This window comes from Medicago sativa, chromosome 8, assembly GCF_051527215.1.
Source record: "Medicago sativa cultivar Bolivia chromosome 8, Bolivia_mono, whole genome shotgun sequence".
Taxonomy (NCBI): domain Eukaryota; kingdom Viridiplantae; phylum Streptophyta; class Magnoliopsida; order Fabales; family Fabaceae; genus Medicago; species Medicago sativa.
Window position 1 is genome coordinate 16,150,941 of NC_140756.1, and position 22,902 is coordinate 16,173,842.

The 22,902-nt window shown below is 37.2% G+C and overlaps 2 protein-coding genes and 1 pseudogene across 3 annotated transcripts; all 3 read left to right on the top strand.

The window, feature by feature from the left end:
* The first annotated feature begins 11,009 nt into the window (after positions 1-11,009).
* LOC146897353 (F-box protein At2g27310-like) lies at positions 11,010-12,825 on the top strand. The gene is made up of 2 exons (XM_085737439.1): positions 11,010-12,033; positions 12,500-12,825. Exon 1 carries the CDS (start codon positions 11,238-11,240, stop codon positions 12,027-12,029), a length of 792 nt encoding a protein of 263 aa, XP_085593565.1. The 5' UTR covers positions 11,010-11,237; the 3' UTR covers positions 12,030-12,033; positions 12,500-12,825.
* A 2,967-nt stretch (positions 12,826-15,792) lies between these two features.
* Positions 15,793-17,702, top strand: LOC146897354 (F-box protein At2g27310-like). The gene is made up of 2 exons (XM_085733668.1): positions 15,793-16,680; positions 17,398-17,702. The coding sequence occupies exon 1, from the start codon at positions 15,873-15,875 to the stop codon at positions 16,674-16,676; it is 804 nt and encodes a 267-aa protein (XP_085589794.1). The 5' UTR covers positions 15,793-15,872; the 3' UTR covers positions 16,677-16,680; positions 17,398-17,702.
* Positions 17,703-21,155: 3,453 nt separating this feature from the next.
* LOC146897355 (mitochondrial inner membrane protease ATP23 pseudogene) lies at positions 21,156-22,396 on the top strand (annotated as a pseudogene). The gene is made up of 2 exons (XR_015021801.1): positions 21,156-21,238; positions 21,601-22,396. The product of XR_015021801.1 is annotated as a mitochondrial inner membrane protease ATP23 pseudogene (transcript).
* The last annotated feature ends 506 nt before the right edge of the window (positions 22,397-22,902 follow it).

Here is a 22,902-nt window from a genome sequence, read left to right on the forward strand (position 1 = left end):
CCTTCATCCAAGCAATCCACTTCGGACACATACCCACCCTCTCCATCATATACACCAAAAAACCCCAATCCACCGAGTCATAAGCCTTCTCGAAATCAACCTTAAGAATGAGACATTCCAAATTAGATTTCTTCGCAAAATCCACAATTTCATTCAACACCAAAACACCATCCCCTAAATTCCTCCCCTTTAAGAAGGCCGATTGATTTTGCGAAATAATAGAATTCATCACCTTAGCCAATCTCTTAGCAAGCACCTTTGCCAAGAGTTTATAAAGACAACCTAATAACGAAATAGGCCGGAAGTCTTTCATCTCCATGGGCGAACTCACTTTAGGAATCAAAGCAACAAAATAAGCCAACATAGCCTTAGGAAGTCTTTCATTCCCATGAAATTGATCGAACATAATTCTAACTTCACCTTTGATCAAGTACCAAAACTTCTTCACAAAAGCAAAATTAAACCCATCCGGACCCGGACTTTTGTCCCCCTCACACTCCTCCACCACCTCTTCGATCTCATCAATAGAAAAAGGAGCTACCAAACTAGCATTATCCTCCTCTCCCAACCTATCAAACGGTACACCATCAAGCTTAGGACGCTCCCATTCCGAAGAAGCCACATAATTAGAAAAATAATCCACAACCGCCCTCCTCACATCCGTTGGAGATTGCACCCACCTATCTTCCACCCTTAAAGCCTTAATAGCATTCCGGCTACTTCTCAATTTAACACACTTATGGAAATACTTAGAGTTTACATCACCATTTTTGAACCATCTAGATCTAGCCCTTTGCACCATATTAGAATCCTTAGCCTTCAAAAGTTTCCACAACTCCCCAAACAAATACTTGCGACATTGGACCTCCTCCCCACTCAAGCCTTCCTCCTCACCCTTGACATCCAAAGAATGGATATCTTCCACCAATTTCTCAATTCTAGCATCCATATCACCGTACTCACCCTTATGCCAATCCTTAATAACAACTTTCAAGCCTTTGAGCTTCTCCCTTAACACATGGCACATCCAACCATTACTAGGCAACCCTCTCCAAGCCTCCTCCACCACCCCTTTAAAATTACGATTATCCAACCAAAAATTATTAAACCGGAACGGCCTTGGTCCCCAATCCCAACCTTCGTCTTTCAAAATAAGAGGGCAATGATCCGAAACATCTCTAGGGAGCACCCAAAGGGATGATTCGCCCCAAGTATGAACCCAATCATCGGAAATGAGCACCCTATCAATGCGACTCATAGAACTACCATTAGGATGATACCAAGAAAATCTTCTACCCAACACATTCAAGTCCTCCAACTCCACATCCCTAACAAAATTGTTAAAGAGAATAATTTCCTCCCGTTGAGTAGAGGTAGCCTCCCCATTAACACCCCTCCGCTCATCACTACTCCCTACCGCATTAAAATCCCCAAGAATACACCACGCCCCATCCCCCATACTACTTCGCAACTCAATAAGCCTCTCCCAAAGCCTCCTCTTTGCCGGAAGATCGCATTTGGAATACACATTTATAATGTAACATCTATGCTTTAACACCCCCCAATCCAAACACACACCAACATAGCCGTCACCCACAAAAGAGAAATTAAACACACAATTTGATTTACTCCAAAGCGATAAAATACCTCCGCTATTACCAACGGAAGGAAGATACGCCCAATCACAATCCTCCCCTCCCCAAAGATTATAACAAAATTGTTGAGAAATAACCTCCATTTTTGTCTCTTGAATTGCCATGAACTCCACCTTATTAAGCCTAATCAACTCTTTAACTTTGTTCCGCTTGATCGCACCCCCTAGGCCTCGAATGTTGAAGGTTGTAACAATCATTGATCAACCAACCTTCTCTCCCTAATTCCTTTATTCTTGACATCAACAACCTCCAACACCTCCAACCTTTCCGTATTAACAATCTTTTGTGTAGAAAAGGAGACACCAATCTCGTTTTGTAAACCAAACAACGAATTAGCCTCCAGCTTCTTCAAAGGATCTACACTATGCTCCGAAGTTGGAGTATCGGCCACTTGAGTACTTTGGGCCTCAAGAATGAGCCGCAACCCTGATGGAGGAGTAGCCGCGGCATTAACTTCCTCATCCATAGGCAAATCAGCTCCAACCTCCCTCAATTCGTCCCACCCCTCCTCTCGGCTACGTACCGGACAATTTGAAGAAGCACTATTCTTTGAGATCTTCTTTCCTCTTCCTTTACCCCCCTTGACCAACTCCAACATATTAACAAGACTTGAAGAACCCAAAGGAAGTGATTTTCCTCCACCCGACATTTTTTTTCTTATGCCTTGACTTCACTTTATGCAAAGCCTTTTTCGCCTGATCTTCCCTTAGCTCCTCCAAAGAATCACTGAAGTCCGATAAATCTGAATCCACCTCCAAAAACCGGACATGAGAATTTACTTTTGGCACCCCCTATACACAACCCCATCTCCCCCAACTTCCTTAGACATAACAGCGTCCACGGAAGGCCCAACAGGCCCAACTGTGTTCGGGTCAGGACTGAGACCCTCACCCAACAGCTGTTCGGGCCCCACCTCATTATCACCAGCTTTATCCTCACAAACAGGACAACTTTCACGCGCTACAATATCCCTCAGGTCATCATGCACGCGCTCCTGCACAGTTGGTGGCTGACCTTCACAAGAGGGACCCACCCTATCAGCCCCCTCTATCCCCTGCTGCACACTAACATCCTCTCCATGCTCCACCTGTCTACTCCCCAATGGCTCATTTGAATTTTCTTGACTTAAAATAGGAGGATTTTGCTGTCCCACCAAAAAGTTTCCTTCTGCACAACTCATTTGTCCCTTCATCAATAAATTTTTACTTCTCCCTTCTGACCCAACAAACCCCCCTAGGTGTACTGAATTGTACTCCCTAGGGCTAGCATCACTACCCTCATCAAACAACATCTGCGCCATCTCCTCCCTTCCACCACCGTGAGAAGAAGCTGAAGAGGCCACTTCCCACACCTGTCCAACCTGCTCCACCACAGCAGCTTCTTCCACCACCCACACAGAAAAAATTGCTCCCATCACTTCCAGCAGCACCTTTTCAGAGATAAACCCCAGCCTTGAGGTACAAACTTGAATCCGAGCATAATCTAACCGTATGAACCCAATCGTTGCTTGATCGAAATCCAAAAATGTTCCAAAGAAATTTCCCAGCTGGTGAAAGTTTTTCTCATCCCACACATGTAAAGGGAGGCCAGAGACACGTAGCCACACCTTTCGAAATTTAGGCACATGAGTCGGAGACCACCTGTGAACCTCCGAGAAAAGAGCCCTCCACCACGGTTCCTTCTTCTGCTCAGCTGCTTCAATTTCTGCAGGGTTTTCATGTTCCAGAAGCATAAGCTTCTCTCCCATCGATCTCACCACCACCTTCTTAAAGCCTCCCATAGTTAAGCCGTTGGAAACCTGAGTAGCCTCCCGAGGAAACGCCAAGACCGCCACATAACAGTTCTCTAGCACCTTCAATCGATCTTCCGAAGGTATCATCATCAATCTCCCACCAACGTTAGCTGGCTTCTGCACCCTGACATTAGCAATGGCCTCTTTATAAGTCACCACCCTCGGAACACTGTCATTACTCACTCCGATCACCGGCCGCCTCGTCTCCACCGGAGCGTTATTGTCCTCTCTTCCGAAGCGGGGTAGGTTGACCTTCAGCCTCATTTCACCGATCCACACATCCTCCAAGCGAAACCCCAACTCTTCAACATTTGAGACATCCAAAAACTTCACAAATCCAAAGCGTCTCCCCAACCGATCCAGTTTCCGCGGAACAAAAACCTCCTTCACTCTACCAAAATTCTTGAAAGCCCTCCATAAGTCTGATTCCAAGCAATCTTCAGGGAAGTTTGTGAAGAAGAAGGAAGTAGTGTTCCTGTCCAGAGCCTGAAAGAACCCCTTCCTCCTCTGTAACGGCTTCTCTCCTCTCCCTTTGTCCCTGGTGAAAACCACCCCCCCTTGAGTTTCTCTCTCTAAGTCTCTCTCTCTCTCACTCATGTTTGCATGACGTTTGAGTATTTTCCGTACTATATCTAAGACAATGAAAGGGTTAAAAACAAATTTACAACTACAATTTCTTAAAACAAGGCTTGCATATTATGAAGCAGAAAGTTTTCTTCGGAGTCGGAATATGAATAGCTTTGCTTGGTGTTACCGATTTTGACGCACTCTGTAACGCCCGTCTTAACTATTTAATTAATTCAATGAAGTTTAGAATATATTTATAAATATATGCTTATATGATTTATAATTTGAGTAATTTATGTGATTTATGATTTGAGTAAGTTATACGATTTATGAAGAAATTATGTTGAGTATATGATGTTGTGAAGTTGTTATGTTGGTGTGACTTATTTTATTATTAAATAAAATAAGATATTAGAAATAAAATAAAAATATTAGAAGTTGGGCTGTGAGGTGGAAAGAGTAAGTTTATAGGTGAGATGAGTAATAAGAGTAAATAAATAATACAGACATAAGTGGGAAACGTTTTTACGTGAAACGCTTTTGGGGGAAAAAGGAGAAAAAGTCAGAAGAGGAGAACCAGAGGGAGAGGCTATCGATTCTGCAATTACAAGGTAAGGGTGAGACTAATTTTCATTACTATTAAGGGTATGATTCTATAGGATGAATTTAGCATAATTAGGTTAAGTTTTGGTGAGAATTGGGAATTAGGTTTAAGACCGAATTTGATGATTGAATCATGAAAAGATGTTAGGTTGATGCTAAATTAGTGTACAGAACTTAGTTATACCATAAGATGATAATTAGATGTTAAATTGAGGTTAGAATTAGGAGATTAAGTGAAAAATTGGAATTTTTAGGTTTCTGGCCGTACTGACATTCATCGCTCGCACCTGCGAGCAAGAACACTCGCATCTGCGAGCTAGAACCCAGAACTCGCAACTGCGAGCAACACAACTCGCAACTGCGAGTGACCTGTGAGCTCGCAACTGCGAGCAGAATAACTCGCCACTGCGAGTAAATACGTAGGCGCCCAGAATGCACACTTTGCTCGCCATTGCGAGTGAAGTTACTCGCCACTGCGAGTTAGGCGGTTAGTTGCCCAAAATTGTCCCGATGCGATCCTTTCGCACGTGTAGTCTTGAGATGACCTTAGAAGTAAGTTAGAGAGCTGGTTAGGATGCTTTCATAAGCTCCAGAAGTCTGTTATGGTGACTGAAACTAGAAGTGTTGCTGCATGAATGCTATAATGATGTTTTATGATATTTATATTGATGTAATTAATTCTTTATGTGAACGTTAACACATTCAAGCGTTGTTAATTGTTGTATGTTGCTGCTGTTTTCTGTTGTCGACTGTTAGTGTCTTGAGGTTGCATGAGTCGGTCTATGTTGTTGGAATTTAAGAAGTCGTCCATGATTATGAGTCGTATGAGTTGTACACGTCGTTGTCTAAGTTGTTGGAAGTTGAGTTCATTGCATGCTCATTAAAGTTGGGGGCTTTAGGCCCGGCAGCCTTTGTGCTCATTAAAGTTGGGGGCTTTAGGCCCGGCAGCCTTTGTGCTCATTAAAGTTGGGGGCTTTAGGCCCGGCAGCCTTGTGCTCATTAAAGTTGGGGGCTTTAGGCCCGACAGCCTTGTGCTCATTAAAGTTGGGGGCTTTAGGCCCGGCAGCCTTTGTGCTCATTAAAGTTGGGGGCTTTAGGCCCGGCAGCCTTTGTGCTCATTAAAGTTGGGGGCTTTAGGCCCGGCAGCCTTTGTGCTCACACGTTGAAGAGCCTATTATGCTCATTTTGTTGCTGATTGGTACCACATGCATTTGCATATCAAGAAGTTCATGATGTTTAAGTTGTCGAGTTGTTGTCGAGTTGATAGAGTTGCATGGTCAAAGATGAGTCGTGTTGTTAGGTTGTTGTTGAGTTGATAGAGTTGCATGGTCAAGGATGAGTTGTGTCGTCAAGTTGAGTGTTAAGTTGATTATGATTTGTGATGAAATTAGTAATGGTATTTGATGATTGTATTTGTTATGGAATGAAAAATATGCTAATTGTTAATTGTTGATATGTTATTAATGTTTAAGTTGTTAAATGCATTTTATTGGATTATATGCTTAATGTATTGATTATGAAATCTCACCCCTTCTGCGTATATGTTGCCTCGACCGTGGGTAATGTGCAGGTAATAAAGATTAGAGGCGTTCATGAGTGGACTCTCAGTTGGTGTCTAGGTGCTCTGATACGTAACGGGATGGGGGCTTGCATTTACTTCTATTCCTTACGTGTCTCTTTTATGAACTAATTTATGAGATTTTTCAATAAGGCCTGCGTGCCAAGACTTTTAAATGTTGAACTAATTTCCGCTGCAATAGTTTAAGATTTTTCATGATGTTGAATTTGAAGGATTATTATTATTATCCATTTTATGATTTAAATGAAGTATGTGACATTCCGTTGTGATCAAAATACTCTGATTTTAAATGAAATTTTTATGTTGGGAAAACGGGGTGTTACAATTGGTATCAGAGCAGGTCGGTCCATCCGGCCAAATAGATGAGTCGAGTAGTGTCGTTGACGGTTGAGATACCGTCATTGAATTGTTCTGTTTGTTGTATGTTGTTTAACCCTTAGTATGAACTGGTTGGAGTATAACCATGTTCACATTAATTGTTTTAGTAAGTCGGTGTGTTTCTCTTCTGCTGAGGAGGAAAGTGGAGCAGAGTTTTTGTCTACTAAGCTGTTGAAGCAGTTAGAACGTGATGGAATTTTAATGTTTACTTTGATGGCATCCTTATCTTTGGAGAGTCAAGCAGTGATTGATAAGTTACAAGTGGTGTGCGATTTCCCTGAAGTTTTTCCTGATGAAATTCCTGATGTACCGCCGGAGAGAGAGGTTGAATTTTCTATTGATCTTGTTCCGGGAACGAAGCCTGTGTCTATGACACCTTACCGTGTGTCAGCTTCTGAGTTGGCTGAGTTGAAGAAACAGTTGGAGGATTTGCTAGATAAGAAATTCATTAGACCGAGTGTTTCACCTTGGGGAGCGCCGGTATTGTTGGTTAAGAAGAAAGATGGAAGTATGAGGTTGTGCATTGATTATCGACAACTGAATAAAGTAACTATAAAGAATAGATATCCACTTCCTAGAATTGATGATTTGATGGACCAGCTGGTGGGTGCACGTGTGTTCAGCAAGATTGATTTAAGGTCGGGTTATCATCAGATTAAAGTAAAAGATGAAGATATGCAGAAGACGGCCTTTAGGACGCGATATGGTCATTATGAATATAAGGTGATGCCTTTTGGTGTGAGTAACGCGCCTGGCGTGTTTAGATGCTCACAGAAACCGTACAATATTATGCTGAGCAAAATGATCTAATTGGCATTTAGGATAATTTGAGTCTTGATGAAATTTGTAACAAAAAATAAACAGAACCAACACTAGCACAACAATTTTCTCAAATTTCCTTCCAAATTACTAACTAGACAATGATCCACTAAAATTTAGATGGAGCTGGCAAATGTTTACTTGAAATCCACACCCCTTAGCTCTCTCTATAGGCAGATACTAAAAGTTCTAACTCAATTTTGTTGCTTTTGTAAAGAATCATGAAGATTCCTCAATTAATGGATCAAATGAAAACAAATCACACAAACCTTTGGAAAATAATTTGTCTGAATGCATTGCCTTAATACGAGAAATGCTAAAGTGCACAACTTGTGCAAAACATGCGAATGAGGTGTCCTTCCCACTCTCTTAAATTCTATTTCATACAAAATCACTTATATACATTAGTGTAACACCCACGGCTGACGAGAGCGGGGAGTGGTTGCCGGTGCACAAGGCATGACAATGTGCGGCTCCCGACAGTTTCTAGAGGAACTGAATCACATCGGAATGAGAGGGATCCTGAGGCTGTGTAGGCATGAGACTACATGGTTGAAGGAAGGCTTATAAGAATTGTTTGGTACTACCTATATCAACAAGATGCATCTTCTTTTTGGTAGCCCATTTTATAAGAACTCCACAGTTAAACGTGCTTAACTTGGAGTAGTCGTAGGATGGGTGACCTACCGGGAAACTTCCCGGTAAGCGTGCGAGTTAGGACAAAACACGCTGAAAAGACTCGTGTTGGTTTGTAGGGTCAGTCGACAATGCTTAAATTTGTCTGGGATGTTACAAATGATATCAGAGCAGACCTCTCCCAATACGGTGTGGTTCGGGGACGAACCAAGCGGAAGCTGGTGGGCATGTAACACCCACGGCTGACGAGGGAGGGGAGTGGTCGCCGCTGCACAAGGCACGACAATGTGTGGCTCCCGACAGCTTCTAGAGGAACCGAATCACATCGGAATGAGAGGGATCCTGAGGCTGTGTAGGTATGGGACTACATGGTTGAAGGAAAAGAATTGTTTGGTACTACCTATATCAACAAGATGCATCTTCTTTTTGGTAGCCCATTTTATAAGAACTCCACAGTTAAGCGTGCTTAACTTGGCGTAGTCTTAGGATGGGTGACCTACTGGGAAGTTTCCCGGTAAGCGTGCGAGTGAGGACAAAACATACTGAAAAGACTCGTGTTGGTTTATAGGGTCAGTCGACAATGCTTGTGTTGGTTTGTAGGGTCAGTCGACAATGCTTAAAGTCGTCTGGGATGTTACAATTAGAGTACTCCACATGCCGCAATGCCACCACAATCACTGAATTCCCTTCCTCCCTTTTTCGTCTATGGGACAACACACTACTACAACTACGCTGTTTCCTATCGCTCTAACACACAACTTCGATTTTCATTGAGAAATTGGAAACACCTTCTTTCTTCCGGTCTCCCTTGTTGACGCCTCACCTATTCACTCTCCACATCATAGACACCAAAGTTTGATGTCATTGACAGTGAGACAATTTCTCCTTCTCTATTTGATTTGTTTTGGGAGAAATGAGCAAATCATATAGTTTTACACACAAGGAATTGGGATTGGAGAAAGGCAAAGTATAGTGCTTCACAAATTGAATGCAACTGATATGATGACATAGTTGTAGAAATTGATTTTTTTTTAATTGAGAGGAGTTGTAGAAATTGATGTAGAAACATATTTGTAGAAAAAGCTACATATACAAGATTTGGATTAACACACAAATTGGTAATTGATAAGTGTCAGAAAGTAGTTAAATATCATATATAGTTTAGACACTTTGATTACTCGTTTTATAAGTTATTCAATGAAAAGCTCACAAATAATGAAGAATTATAAATTTATACTTTTTATACCTAATAATGAAAAGCTCAAGAATAATCTCTTTTGATTCGATTTTTCCATCCTTGCACCATCAAGTTCGATTATACTTCTTTTCCATCTCTTTCAATTCATTTCCAGTGATGAATTTGTTTTCTTTACTTCCTAATAATTTGTTTCATGCTTATGTTTCTTCTTAATTTTACCTATTTTGATATAAGTTTTACCTAATATTTTATCATATAAACATCAAAATAAAATGTCCTATGTTTATTTTTTGTAACAAGTTGACAATATTAGAGTTAATGTAATATTTTTTTATCTCGCGATAAACCGCACAAACCGAACCAATCCAAACCGCATTGGTTTGGTTTGGTTTGGTTTGGACGACTTTTTAAAAATCAACCGAACCAAACCAAACTGCATGCTTTTTTATCTCGCGGTTTGGATGACTTTTTTGCTCAAAACCGAACCAAACCGCACCGCGAACACCCCTACACAAATCTATTCCTCCAACTTCTGAGTCTTTCCATTTCCAAATGTTTTCCCATATTTCAAAAAACTCATATTTCTTAAAAAAATTATTACTTTGAAAAGTTCAATTGTCTTTTATGTACTGAAGAGATGATATTGTTTTATTTAGAATAGAAATAATGAAGGAAGAGAAATTTTACCTTGTACCCCTACACTTATACTTTCACCCTTACAAATATTTGAAAATGCCAATTTTACCCATTTTCACCCCACTTTCAACATTTATAACCCCATGTTGCAACTTCAGTATTGAAAAACAAAAATTCCAGTTTGATTTTTTTTCTTCCTGAAAACGTTAAGGTGACATTTGCAAAGTCCTTCATCTTCATCGAAATCATGATCCAACTTTAAAACCTCTAAAAAGAATCAAATCATGGGTAGATGAACATGTTATTCACATGAAAAATCTATCACTGTTCTATCATTGTAACACAAAATCAAAACTTTGGTTTGTGATTTTTGTTTATTCAAAAGATATGAGTGAAGGTTGTTGGGTTCTATTGATTTTCTTCTCACCCATGAAAGAAAGCTACCGCCATGGCTATGGCCATGACCATGGATCCAAAAACGTTTATCCTTCAATTTGGTAAAAATCCTAAATAATAGATCAATTAAAACCGTAAATAAAAAAAATCCTTAATTAGTAAAAATCTCCAAATCAACATCACGTGTCTATGCATCATGTGTCTCGACATCATCCATGAAGCGTATTTTTCATGAGCCAACTAGGTAAGTGAAAGTAGGATCATGATTTTTGTGGAAAATTTAAAGTTGGATCATGTTTTTTTGTCAAATAAAAATCTGGATCATGAGTTTAATGTTCGCAAACTTTTATTTCCAGAAATCTTTGAAAAATTCAGAGAGAAAAATGGATGAAAAAAAACAGGAATGATTTTAGTTTGTTTATGAGGGTATAATTGTTGGGGTGCAAGGTAAAATCTCCCGAAGGAAGGAACTCTAAGAGTTTGTCCTTGTTTTGAAAAAACAGATCTTTATCATGTAACTCTCGGGTTTGAATCTCGCTAGTGAGTTTAGAGGGAGGTAAATTTAGATACTTTTGTATTTAGATACTTTTGTAAGTGTTCTCTCTGAGCCGTAAGTGTTCTTTCCATAATGTTTACTAAATTTATTATTTAAAAAAAAATCGAAAAGAATGAAGAAGGCAATAAACCGAGATTAGTTTTTTTTTTTGTTGCTAATAAAAAAAATGAGAATAGCCAAAATATGTAAATGAGTTAACTATTATGTGGATACATAAAGGAGATGTTAAACTGAAAACACTAATCAATATCAAAGCTAATTTCCTGAATCATAGCTTGAAAACCTAGTTGGTTCAACTCACCATATTTTGTGGGTTTAGTGCCACTTGTACTTTCTATTTTTTTTGTAAGGAGTACTTATTCTCATCTTTTTGTTATAATAAATATTCATTTGCTGCTAAAAGAAAACTCCCTTCACCCATCATGAATAATTTCAGTAGGTTAGATCCAGACATCATTCAGACCTACATCCTTCCACGCCTCGACGGGGCAACCTTATTGGCATTGTCCTGTGTATCTTCCGACCTACGCCACTTGATCTGCAACAATGAGGAATTATGGCGGAACATTTGCACCTCCATGTGGCCTTGCCTTTTGCATCCAACCGTTAGCCACATTATCACCACTTTCCCTGGTGGTTACCGTTCCTTCTTCTCCGACGCGTTTCCTTCCATTCACCATTATAATCAATCTCACTGTTTGTGTCGTCCCATAAATAAATTGATCCATGCCATTGATATATCTTTACATGGAGAGCCAAAGCCTTTGTTCACTAAGACCCGAGTTCAACCTATGGACAGATTCACGATATACTCCAACGGTAAGATTTTTTTAAGAGACTATTCCTCTCTAGAAACTCAAATTCCTGTAAAGAAAGAGAGATGGGAGTGGATGGAATATTTGCATGAAAATTTGAGGTTGAGTTGGGTCATTATCGATCCAATACAAAACCGTGCTGCAGGCTTGTTTCGTTCTAGCTGTAAACCTCTTTCGATTAACCAGATGTTGACGAAGATTGAGGTGATGTACTCCACCATGATGGCGGGGCAAAAATGGCAGGTGAAGGTCACGTGCCGCTGGAAAGGTGGAGGAGATCAGTTGTACGTGAGGAGTGTTGTGTTTGGAATAGAGCATATGAATGGAGCACTTGGGAGGCAGGCTGGCATTAATCTCCTGGATGTAATCCAAAATGGGGAGAGGATTATATTTAATTGAAAAGGTTTGTACCAATTTTTAAATATTTCATTTAAATCGACTAGGTCTTCATGGTTAGAAACATTGTGGTAATTGGATTGGATGTGTTTTACTTCTTCACTCTAGTCTACACTATATATATGTTGTTTTAGAAATATAATCAACTGAGAAATTTGAAAGGTGTCTTATAAAAATGATAAAGAATAAAGTGAAATCATAATATATTTAGAGACGAAGATAATATGTTATTCGATCACAAGTTAGGGACGAAGGTAGTATGAGACTAGATAACAAGTAATGTGGTATGCAATAGTTCATTATCCTTTGATTTCTAGGCTGCGTATAAGGTGTATCATCATAGTAGGCGATCAATAAAAGACCATATTTATTTTCAATTGTTACTGTTGGATATTTCAAGTTTATGATGACTCTTACTACTGAATTAACTCTCATTAAACTTGACTCTTTCATGTCTGAAATCTGAATCATAGCTTGAGCTTTGGGTGCAAATCCTTGACGTTTGGACGGGAACATCAAGCTACTCTCCACAATATCTTTCCTTCTCCTACTATCGTTCTCTACTTAATAACACAAGCGGATCCTTCGGCATTTAGGATGGTACGACACTCTACTGAACAGAGTAACGAAATTGGATCTAATTTATCACTATATTATAATTTTTTTGGTATTGGTGTTTGTATGCCAATGATATTGCAAGTTGCAACGCTTGGTATTGATCGTTTTTTCATACATTGGATTCATGTTCAAGTTCTTTATACTTCTTTAATTGATTTATGTCATGTTCAAGTTGTTACTATACTTCTTAGTTATGTGTGATAGTCACTCAGTTTGATTTCAACATGATCACATTGGTAATATAAAAGTCGCAATGCAACAAATTTCATTAATAGAATGCAAATTTGTATTATGGTGTCTTAACGAAATCTCACATCCAAACTATATCTAAGAAAATGAAAGGTTTAAAAACAAATTTACAACTACAATTTCTTAAAACAAGGCTTGCATATGGAGCAGGAAGTTTTTGTCGGAGTACCATATTTCCATGCCCATGAACAGGTTCAAATGCAAGATGCTCACAGAAACCGTACAATATTATGCTGAGCAAAATAATCTTGGAATTTAGGATACTTTGAGTCTATGAAATTTGTAATAAAAAAAATAACAGAACACACACTAGCACACCCATTTTCTCGAATTTCCTTCCAATTACTAACTAGATTATGATCCCCTAAAACTTAGAATGAGTTTGCAAAATTTTAATTACTTGAAATCCACACCCCTTGAGCTCTCTCTATAGGCAGATAGTAAACCTTCTAACTCAATTTAGGCGCTTTTGTAAATAATCGTGAAGATTCCTCAATTAATGGATCAAATGAAAATAAATCAAACAAACCGTTGAAAAATAATTTGTCTGAATGCATTGCCTTAATACAAGAACTGCTGAAGTGCACGACACCAACAGTCGTGTAAAGCACGCGAGCATCCCCACTCTCTTAAATTCTATTTCATACAAAATCACTGAATTCCCTTTCTCCCTTTCTTGTCGGTGGGGAAGCACATTATCGCAACTACGCCATTTCCCATCGCTCTAGCACACAACTTCGATTTTTGGTGAGAAATTGGAAACACCTCTCTTCCGGTCTCCCTTGTTGACGCCTCACCAATTCACTCTCCACATCAGACACCACAGTTTGATGCCATCGACACAGTGAGACACTTTCTCCTTCTCTATTTGATTTGTTTTGGGGGAAATGAGCAAATCATGTAGTTTTACACCCATGGAATTGGCATTGGAGAAATGCAAAGTGTAGTGCTTCACAATTTGAATGCAACCGATATGATGACATAGTTGTAGATATTGATTTTTTTTTTTTTTGTTGAGAGGAGTTGTAGAAATTGATGTAAAAGCATATTTGTATAGAAAAATATATATGCAAGATTTGGATTAACACACAATTTGCTAATGTATTTGCATTTGTTGTAATATATGAATATGAAATATAATGAAGATTGATTGATAGTTTACAAGTTCAGTGATTGTTTCAAAATCAGTAACATAAAAATCATCCAAATCAAAATATTACAATACTAACCTAAAGCTAAATAGTTTGTTACAAATAGATACATATAATAAAAACATGTATCCAAAAGTACAAGATATACTTTTGGGTGTGCCAATAGTTCAAGAAACAGGATAAACAAAACAATCTAGAGCAAAATGAAAACCAGCAAAATAGATTACACAGACCCAACATCAGAACCGCGACAATGCCTTTTTGGAAAAGAGCAGAAAAGCAGACCGACAAGCTACTTCAAACGCGAACAGAAACTGTAACATCTACATACATCATCAGCACCGCACAAGATCCTGGACTCCAGAAAGACAGACCGAGACAACTCGAAAAGTAACAAGCTCCTGAAGGAATTAAACCAGTATAGTTGAGATGCAGAAAAGCCTACAACAATCATCTTCGAGTCTCATCTCCAAAAGTAGCGGTTCATTCATGTCCTCGTGTTGATGATGGTGTATCGTTCATATGCTGTTGTGCCTATAAATAATAACACATGAATGTGAGTATTTGTGATTTCAATAGCTTCTGCATCTCCTGTCCCTAGTCGAAGTCGTCTTACTTTGTCTATATAGTTTCTACAATTTTTTTCTCCAAAAGTAAGATCATTAATAAGCTGAGGGGTAGTTAAGACCCCCACCATATTATGACTTATGAGTACATTTTTTCAAGTAGCTTTCTCACCTTTCACTAACCGCACTTCCATTTCAAAAGGAGAGACAAATTAAATATTCTGAAGTCTTTAATTCACAATCCCCTCCTCCTTAGGTTTACAAATAGCCTCTCATTTCACCCTAGGTATTTTTGATGTTAAAGAGGTACTCCGCCCCGCACACACACATAAAAAAAAAAAAACTTTCAAGCTATCACCTACTCTTTACACACATTTTTTTTTTTTTTAGCTTTTCTTAGTAACGAAAAATAGAAAATAGGGATATATAACATTGAGTTAATAAGAACCAACCTATAAACTCACAAATCTATTCCTCAAACTTGTGAGCATTGTTGTCAAAATCCCGATTTAAATCCTAAAAACTAGGATTTTACGACTTTATTCCCCTTCAACGGCTCAAATCATAGCAAAATCCCAAAATTGGCAAAATCCTAATAAAATCGCACAAAATCGTGAAATTCATACAAAATCGCATTTTTTTAAAAGCGTTATGAAGGATTTTGTCCATTTTTTTTATAAGCATTTTGTGGACTTTAAACTGAGTTAGTTGTATACAATTTACAACAAATATTTAGCATTATTATTGTTTTGGTAAAATCCATCGATTTTTTTTATTTTATAAAAAAAATCCATCGATTTTGATTGCGATTTTACGATTTCTTATATCGATTCTACAAAAGTAGTTGAGTAAAATCCTTCAACCTTGATTACGATTTTACGATTTTCGATTTTGCTATCCCTTTCGACTTGAAGCAAAATCCTGATTTTGATAACCTTGCTTGTGAGTCTTTCGGAATACTATTGCAAGTGTTCTATTTTCGAACCTCATGTGTTCACTCCATAATGTATCCTAAATTTATTATTTAAAAAAAGAAAGAATGAAGAAGGTAAAGGACTGAGATTTTTTATTTTTTATTTTGCTAATAAAAGAAAATGAGAACAGCAAGATTACATAAAAAAAATTAGTTATTATAAAAAGCTGCTGGTCATCCCCTTCTTAATCCTATAGTATTAAAAAAGAAATGAAAAAAAAAGGCCTAGTTTTCTAAATCATAGCTTGAAAACCTAGCCGGTTCAACTCAACAACTTCCTTCACCCATCATGAATAGTTTCAGTAGGTTAGATCCAGACATCATTGATACCCACATTCTTCCACGCCTTGACGGCGCAACCTTAACAGCCTTATCCTGTGTATCTTCCTACCTCCGCCACTTGATCTGCAACAACAAGGAACTATGGCGGAACATTTGCACCTCCATGTGGCCTTCCCTTATGGATCCAATTGTTAGCGATGTTATCTCCACTTTCCCCGGTGGTTACAGTTCCTTCTTCTCCGACGCATTTCCCACCCTTCGCTATCATGATCAATCTTACTGTCCGTATCTTGTCACAAAAAAATTGTTCCACGCCTTTGATATATCTTTACATGGAGAGCCAAAGCCTTTGTTCACAAAGATTCGAGTTCAGCCTATAGACAGATTCAAGATATCCTCCAATGGTTATATTTTTTTTCAATATTCTTCCACCTTGGACAGTCACACTCGGGTAAAGAAAGAGAGGTGGGAGGACTGGGTGGAATACTTGAATGAAAATTTGAGGTTGAGTTGGGTCGTTATCGATCCATTACAATACCGTGCAGCAAGCTTGTTTCGTTCTAGTTGTAAACCTCGTTCGTTCACACAGTTGGGGATGAATATTGAGGTGGAGTACTCCACCATGATTGCGGGGCAAAACTGTCGCGTGAAGATCATGTGCTGCATGAAAAATGGACGATATCAGTTGCACGTGAGGAGTGTTGTGTTTAGAATAGAGGATATGAATGTAGAACTAACTGTGTTTGAGAGGAAAGCTGGCATTATGCTCCTTAATGCAATTCAAAATGGGGAGAGGATTGTACTTGATTGAAAAGGTTTGTACCAATTTTTAAATATTTCATTTAAATTGATAAGGTCTTCATGGTTAGAACAATTGTGGTAATTGGATTGGATGTGTTTTACTCTTTCACTTAGTCTAGATTATAGATATGTTGTTTTAGAAATAATTAATTCACTAAGAAATTTTAAAGGTGTCTTATAAAAAAGATAAAGAATAAAGTGAAAATGTCATGTATTTAGAGACAGATAAAATGTTATTAGATAACAAGTTAGGGACGAAGGTAGTATGAGATTAGATAACAAGTAATTTGGTATGCAATATCCATCGATTTCTAGGCTGTTTATAAGGTGTACCATCATAGTAGGCGATCAATAAAAGACCATATTTCAAGTTACTATTGGATATTTCAAGTTTATGATGCACTCCATAAGAATGATGCGACAGAATTTGGGAGTATTATACAAGATTGTATTTAGTCAGTTCTATGAAAACTCTAGTGTTGAGTTTTTGCGGAGACAAGCAAACGCGGTTGTCCATGAGTTAGCAAAGGTGGCCACGTCAGAAGCTAGTTTCCATCTCCCGGTTAATCCACCAGATTGTAATGAACACATTTTGATTAATGAAATGATCTAAATTTTCCTGCTTCAAAAATAAAAAGTTTATGATGCACTCTTACTATTGAATTAACTCTCATTAAACTGACACTCTTTCATGTCTGAAATCTGAATCATAGCTTGAGCTTTGGGTGCAGATACTTGACGTTTGGGCGGGAACATGAAGCTACTCTCCACAATATCTTTCCTTCTCCTACTATATATCGTTCTCTACTTAATAACACAAGCGGATACTTTGGCGTTTAGGAGGGTACGACACTCTACTTTACATAGTAAAGAAATTGAAGCTAATTTATCACAATATTATACTTTTTTTGGTATTGTATTTTTTTGGTATTGGCATTTGTAATTGTATACCGATGGAATTGCAAGTTGCAACACTTGGTATTGCTCATTTTTTCATACATTTGGATTCATGTTCAAGTTCTTTATACTTCTTTAATTCATTTATGTCTTGTTGACTGCTCATTGAACCTCTCAATGAATCTTTTTAACGTTATACTAATAACTGAAGTTGTTGCTATACTTGTTACTTTTGTGTGATGGTCACTTGATTTCAAGATGATCACATTGGTAGAGTAATATAAAAGTCACAATTTACCAAATTTCATAAATAGAATGCAAATTTGTATTATTGTGTCTTTTCCCAAATCACACTTCTGAACTATATCTAAGAAAATGAAAGGTTTAGAAACAAATTTACAACTACGATTTCTTAAAACAAGGCTTGGTATTACCATATTTCCATTTGAATGAAAAGTCACCTAGCTTTACTTGGTACCATAATTGTTGTTGGCAGCATGCATTGCCATACTATACTAGCCATCACAACAATATGATTAGAAGTTGGCTTATTGCCAACAATTGCATGTTTCCATAACCATGATTCATGAACAGGTTCATATGCAAGATGCTCACATAAACCGTACGATATTATGCTGAGCAAAATGATCTTGGCATTCAGGATACTTTGAGTCCTTAAGAATTTGTAATTAAAAAAAGAAAAAGAACACACACTAGCACACCCATTTTCTTGAATTTCCTTCCAAATTACTAACTAGATTATGATCACCTAAAATTTAGACGGCACACCCCTTGAGCTCTCTCTATAGGCAGATAGTAAAATTTCTAACTCAATTTTGCTGCTTTTGTAAAGAATCATGAAGATTCCTCAATTAATGGATCAAATGAAAACATATCAAACAAACTTGGAAAATAATTAGTCTGAATGCATTGCCTTGATATGAGAAATGATGAAGTGCACGACACCAACATTCTGTGTAAACCACACGAATGAGGTGTCATCCCCACTCTCTTAAATTCTATTTAATACAAAATCACTTCTATGCATTAGAATACTCCACATCCTGCGATGCCACCACAATCACTGAATTCTCTTCCTCCCTTTTTTGTCGGTGGGGCAGCACACCACTGCAACTACACCGTTTCCCATCGCTCTAACACACAACTTTGATTTTCGGTGAGAAATTGGAAACACCTTCTCTCTTTCGGTCTCACTTGTTGACGCCTCACCAATTCACTCTCCATATCGGTGACACCACAAACTGATGCCATGGACACAGTGAGACACTTTCTCCTTCTCTATTTGATTTGTTTTGGGGGAAATGAGCAAATCATATAGTTTTACACACAAGGAATTGGCATTGGAGAAAGGCAAAGTGTAGTGCTTCACAATTTTAATGCAACTGATATGATGACATAGTTGTAGAAATTGAACATTTCTTTTTATTGATAGGAGTTGTAGAAATTGATGCAAAGGTATATTTGTAGAAAAGCTACATATGCAAGATTTGGATAAACACGCAAATTGCTAATGTATTTGGATTTGTTGTAATATTTGAATATGAAATATAATGAAGATTGATTGATAGTTTACAAAATCGATGATTATTTCAAAATCAATAACATGAAAATCATCCAAATCAAAATATTACAATACTAACCTAAAGCTAAATAGTTGCTTGTTACAAATAGATAAATATAATAAAAACATGTATCCAAAAGTACAAGATATACTTTTGGGTGTGTTAATAGTTCAAGAAACAGGATAAACAAAACAATCCACCGCTAATTGAAAACCAGCAAAATAGATTACACAGACCCCATATCAGAACCGCAACAATGCCTTTTAGGAAACGAGAAGAAAAGCAGACCGACAAGCTACTTCAAATGCGAACAGAAACTGTATCAGCTGCATACATCATTCACACAAGATCCTGGACTCCAGAAAGACAGGCCGAGACAACTCGAAAAGGAACAAGCTCCTGAAGAAATGAAACCAGCATAGTCGAGATGCAGACAAGTCTGCAACAGTCATCTTCAACTCTCATCTCCAAAAGCAGCGGTTCATTCATGTCCTCGTGATAATGATGGTTTATGATTCATATGCTGTTGCGACTATAAAAAGAACAGATAAATTGTAGGTATTGGTGATTTGAATAGCTTCAGCATCTCCTGTCCCAAATTGAAGTCCCCTTACATTGTTTATATCGTTTCTACAATATTTTTCTCCAAAACTAAGATTATCATACCTATTCACTTCAACAATGATAAACCGAAAATTGATGCTTACATTAATTCCAGCTTGATCATTAACCTCTAACCTCCTTTTTATAGGAGGGTCTGAATTCTTGTTGCATCTAAAATATCTTGATTTCATTGGGCTTAATTCATGATTATGCTCAAGAGCAAAACTCATGAAAATGTAATTGTTCCATCTAAAGACATACACACATTTACTCTAGCCTTACATTGTGCTATTGTAATAGGATTTGGCTAATTGGCTTCAACATATTCTTTGAATTACTCACATCGCTTCTTGCAGGACTATATGCTAGAGTAAAGTATTTTTTTTTCCATCGTCTGTATTTTTTGAACTGATTTTACTAATTCCAAAACTCACACATCGAGCATAATTCTTGTAATATCTGGTAAATTATTCTTCAGGACTAAATGTCATCCCAACCTTAAGTTCATCTTCATGAACAATATTTTCTTCTCAATTATCATCAAAATTCTCATTTATGTAATCATTCTCCTCTTGGTCAGATGAAGTAAATCTTACCTACACTAGTGCACCGATTTTTTTTTTTTTTAAACAAAAAACTTAAATTAATCAACTAACATAATAAGCCAAGACAACAAGAATCTGTCTAACTAAATAAGAAAAAGCAATAAATAGACAAATTAAACTCCTAGCAACAAAATAACATTGAAAACCAAATTTTAGGATGCGTATTGGGTTTTTCTATCATGTGCAAATTTGCACATTTTAAAAAGTTTAAAATAGTAACTTTGCATTGGAACTTGTATATTTTGTATTAAATATATAACTTTTCAATAATTAATTGTTAATTTTCAATAAAAACTTGCTAATTTTAGTTGTTTTTTTAGGGTAATTTTAGTTGTTTTAACATGTGCAACATTGCACATGACAAACCCAATTAACAAAGTCATGTTTTTTTTGTTTCCAGTATGTTCCTTCCACTAAAGATAAATTTTATTAGAGACTTTTTTTAGAGACTTGTCGAGTCCTAAATAAATAAAATATTTATATCTCGTTATTATTTATATATTGGTTTGTCAATAATTGCCATGCCGTGATAGTATAACTGCTTCTGTCCTCGTGAGCTTAGCTCAGTTGGTTGGGTTCAAACCCCGGCCACTACCAAAAAAAAGTATAACTGCTTCTTCCAAACTCAATTCCGTTGGTGAAAATTGAAATTGACAACATTATTGAATAAAATAAAATAAAAGATTTGTTAAGAGCAAAATAAAATAAAAGATAGAATACATTTATGATATGTTTTTTTTCCTACAGATCCATGATGTTGAGTCCAAAGATCTCTGCTAAAAAAGGGGCTTGAACCGTTCAGTGACCATTGAATGAAAACTCAAGTTTTCACCATTTCCTTCCACTCATCACCGGCCGTGAAGCAATCTGAGTCCATTTTCAAAGTAAGCTCTCCCTATTTATTTTTGTTTTCTTTAAAGTTTTAGGTTTCGGAATTTCTCTTTTCATTGTTTAAAGTGTTAGCCTCTGAATTTTATGATTACAACTTTAAGTTAGATACTGTGGAAAATTAAGAGGATCCAATTCAGTAAGTGCAAGCAAATTTTTATGCTCTTAAATAAGTATATGACATTATGAATATTTCTAAAATGTCTTGACTCTGTCAAAATCTAATGATCACTGCTGAAATTATTTAAATTTCCAATATATATGTTTGTTTAATTTGTACTAGTCATGATTAGAATATCACAATTATGACATCTTAAAACCCAATCTATTCCTAATGAAGTTGTTATCTTTTTTGAAGCCCTATTTGTATTAAATAACAATGGACCTCTTCAAAGCTATGAAGGACTGCGAACGCAAGGTTCAAAAGAGTCTCGAGTCTCCAACCGTGAAGTTGTTGAGGGAGCACATGGAGAAAGCTGGATGTCCTGTTAAAGATGATTTCTTCAATGTTATAATTTGCCGCCACAAACATTGTGGCTCTTACAACCCCGGTGGTGGAGGGATATCTGTGTGTGGAAATTTTAGACAAAGGCAAGATAGTGTTACTCAGGTGATAATTCATGAGTTAATTCATGCATTTGATGACTGTCGAGCTGCAAATGTGAATTGGAGGAATTGTGCTCACCATGCTTGTAGTGAGATAAGAGCTAATCGTTTAAGCGGTGATTGTCATTTCAAACGGGAACTTCTACGAGGAATTTTGAAAATACGAGGACACGAACCAGAATGCATCAAAAGAAGAGTTTTGAAATCGCTATCTTCAAATCCGTTTTGCGCTGGTTCAACAACTTGCAAGGATTCTATGGAAGCTGTATGGGATATTTGTTACAATGATACAGCGCCTTTCGATAAAGCTCCTTAAAAACTGATATGTTGTTACTGGCTTGTGGTATAGCAACCATTGTTTCCATTCTTTCGCTTGATACTTTTTAAGGTGATCACAAATGTAATTCAAATTCAAGAAAAAATAATTACTTATTTATTGTTAGCTGAGATCTCTTTAATCTTTTGCCAAGTTGTAGCTTCTTTATTGATCGAAGCTTCTTTTCTTCTCATTGTTTTTTGGATTTCAATCTATGGATAATAATTGAACACTTGTTTTGTTTTGCACTTAATCCATCATTGCTTGGTTGCTATTGGACTATGGCATATGTTGTTATTACTGGACTATGGTATTGTAGCCATTGGGACAATTATTTAGCTAGCACCCATTTTTTCTGTTTGGTGAACACAATGGTACCTATTGAATTTGGTTGGGTATGTACCCCTCATCCTATCAATCGATGTCATGTCATAGGTATGTAGCTTAATGGTTTTGTGAGGGTATAAGTAATTGAAAGTGTCTTCTTCCAAGAAACACTTTCTCCCTAATTGAGTTGCACTCACAACATATTTCGGTTATGAAATTCACATTCACAAGTATGTTTACATCATTTCAAATCTAAACATTTTATTTTTCTCACGGATTTGCTTTTTCTCACGGATTTGAACATTTATCGCAATGATTAGTGCTCCTTTTTGGTTTCAAAAATGTTAGATTAGGGTTCAATTAACATCTTAAAACACTCAAACTATTCCTAATGAAGTTGTGAATGTGATA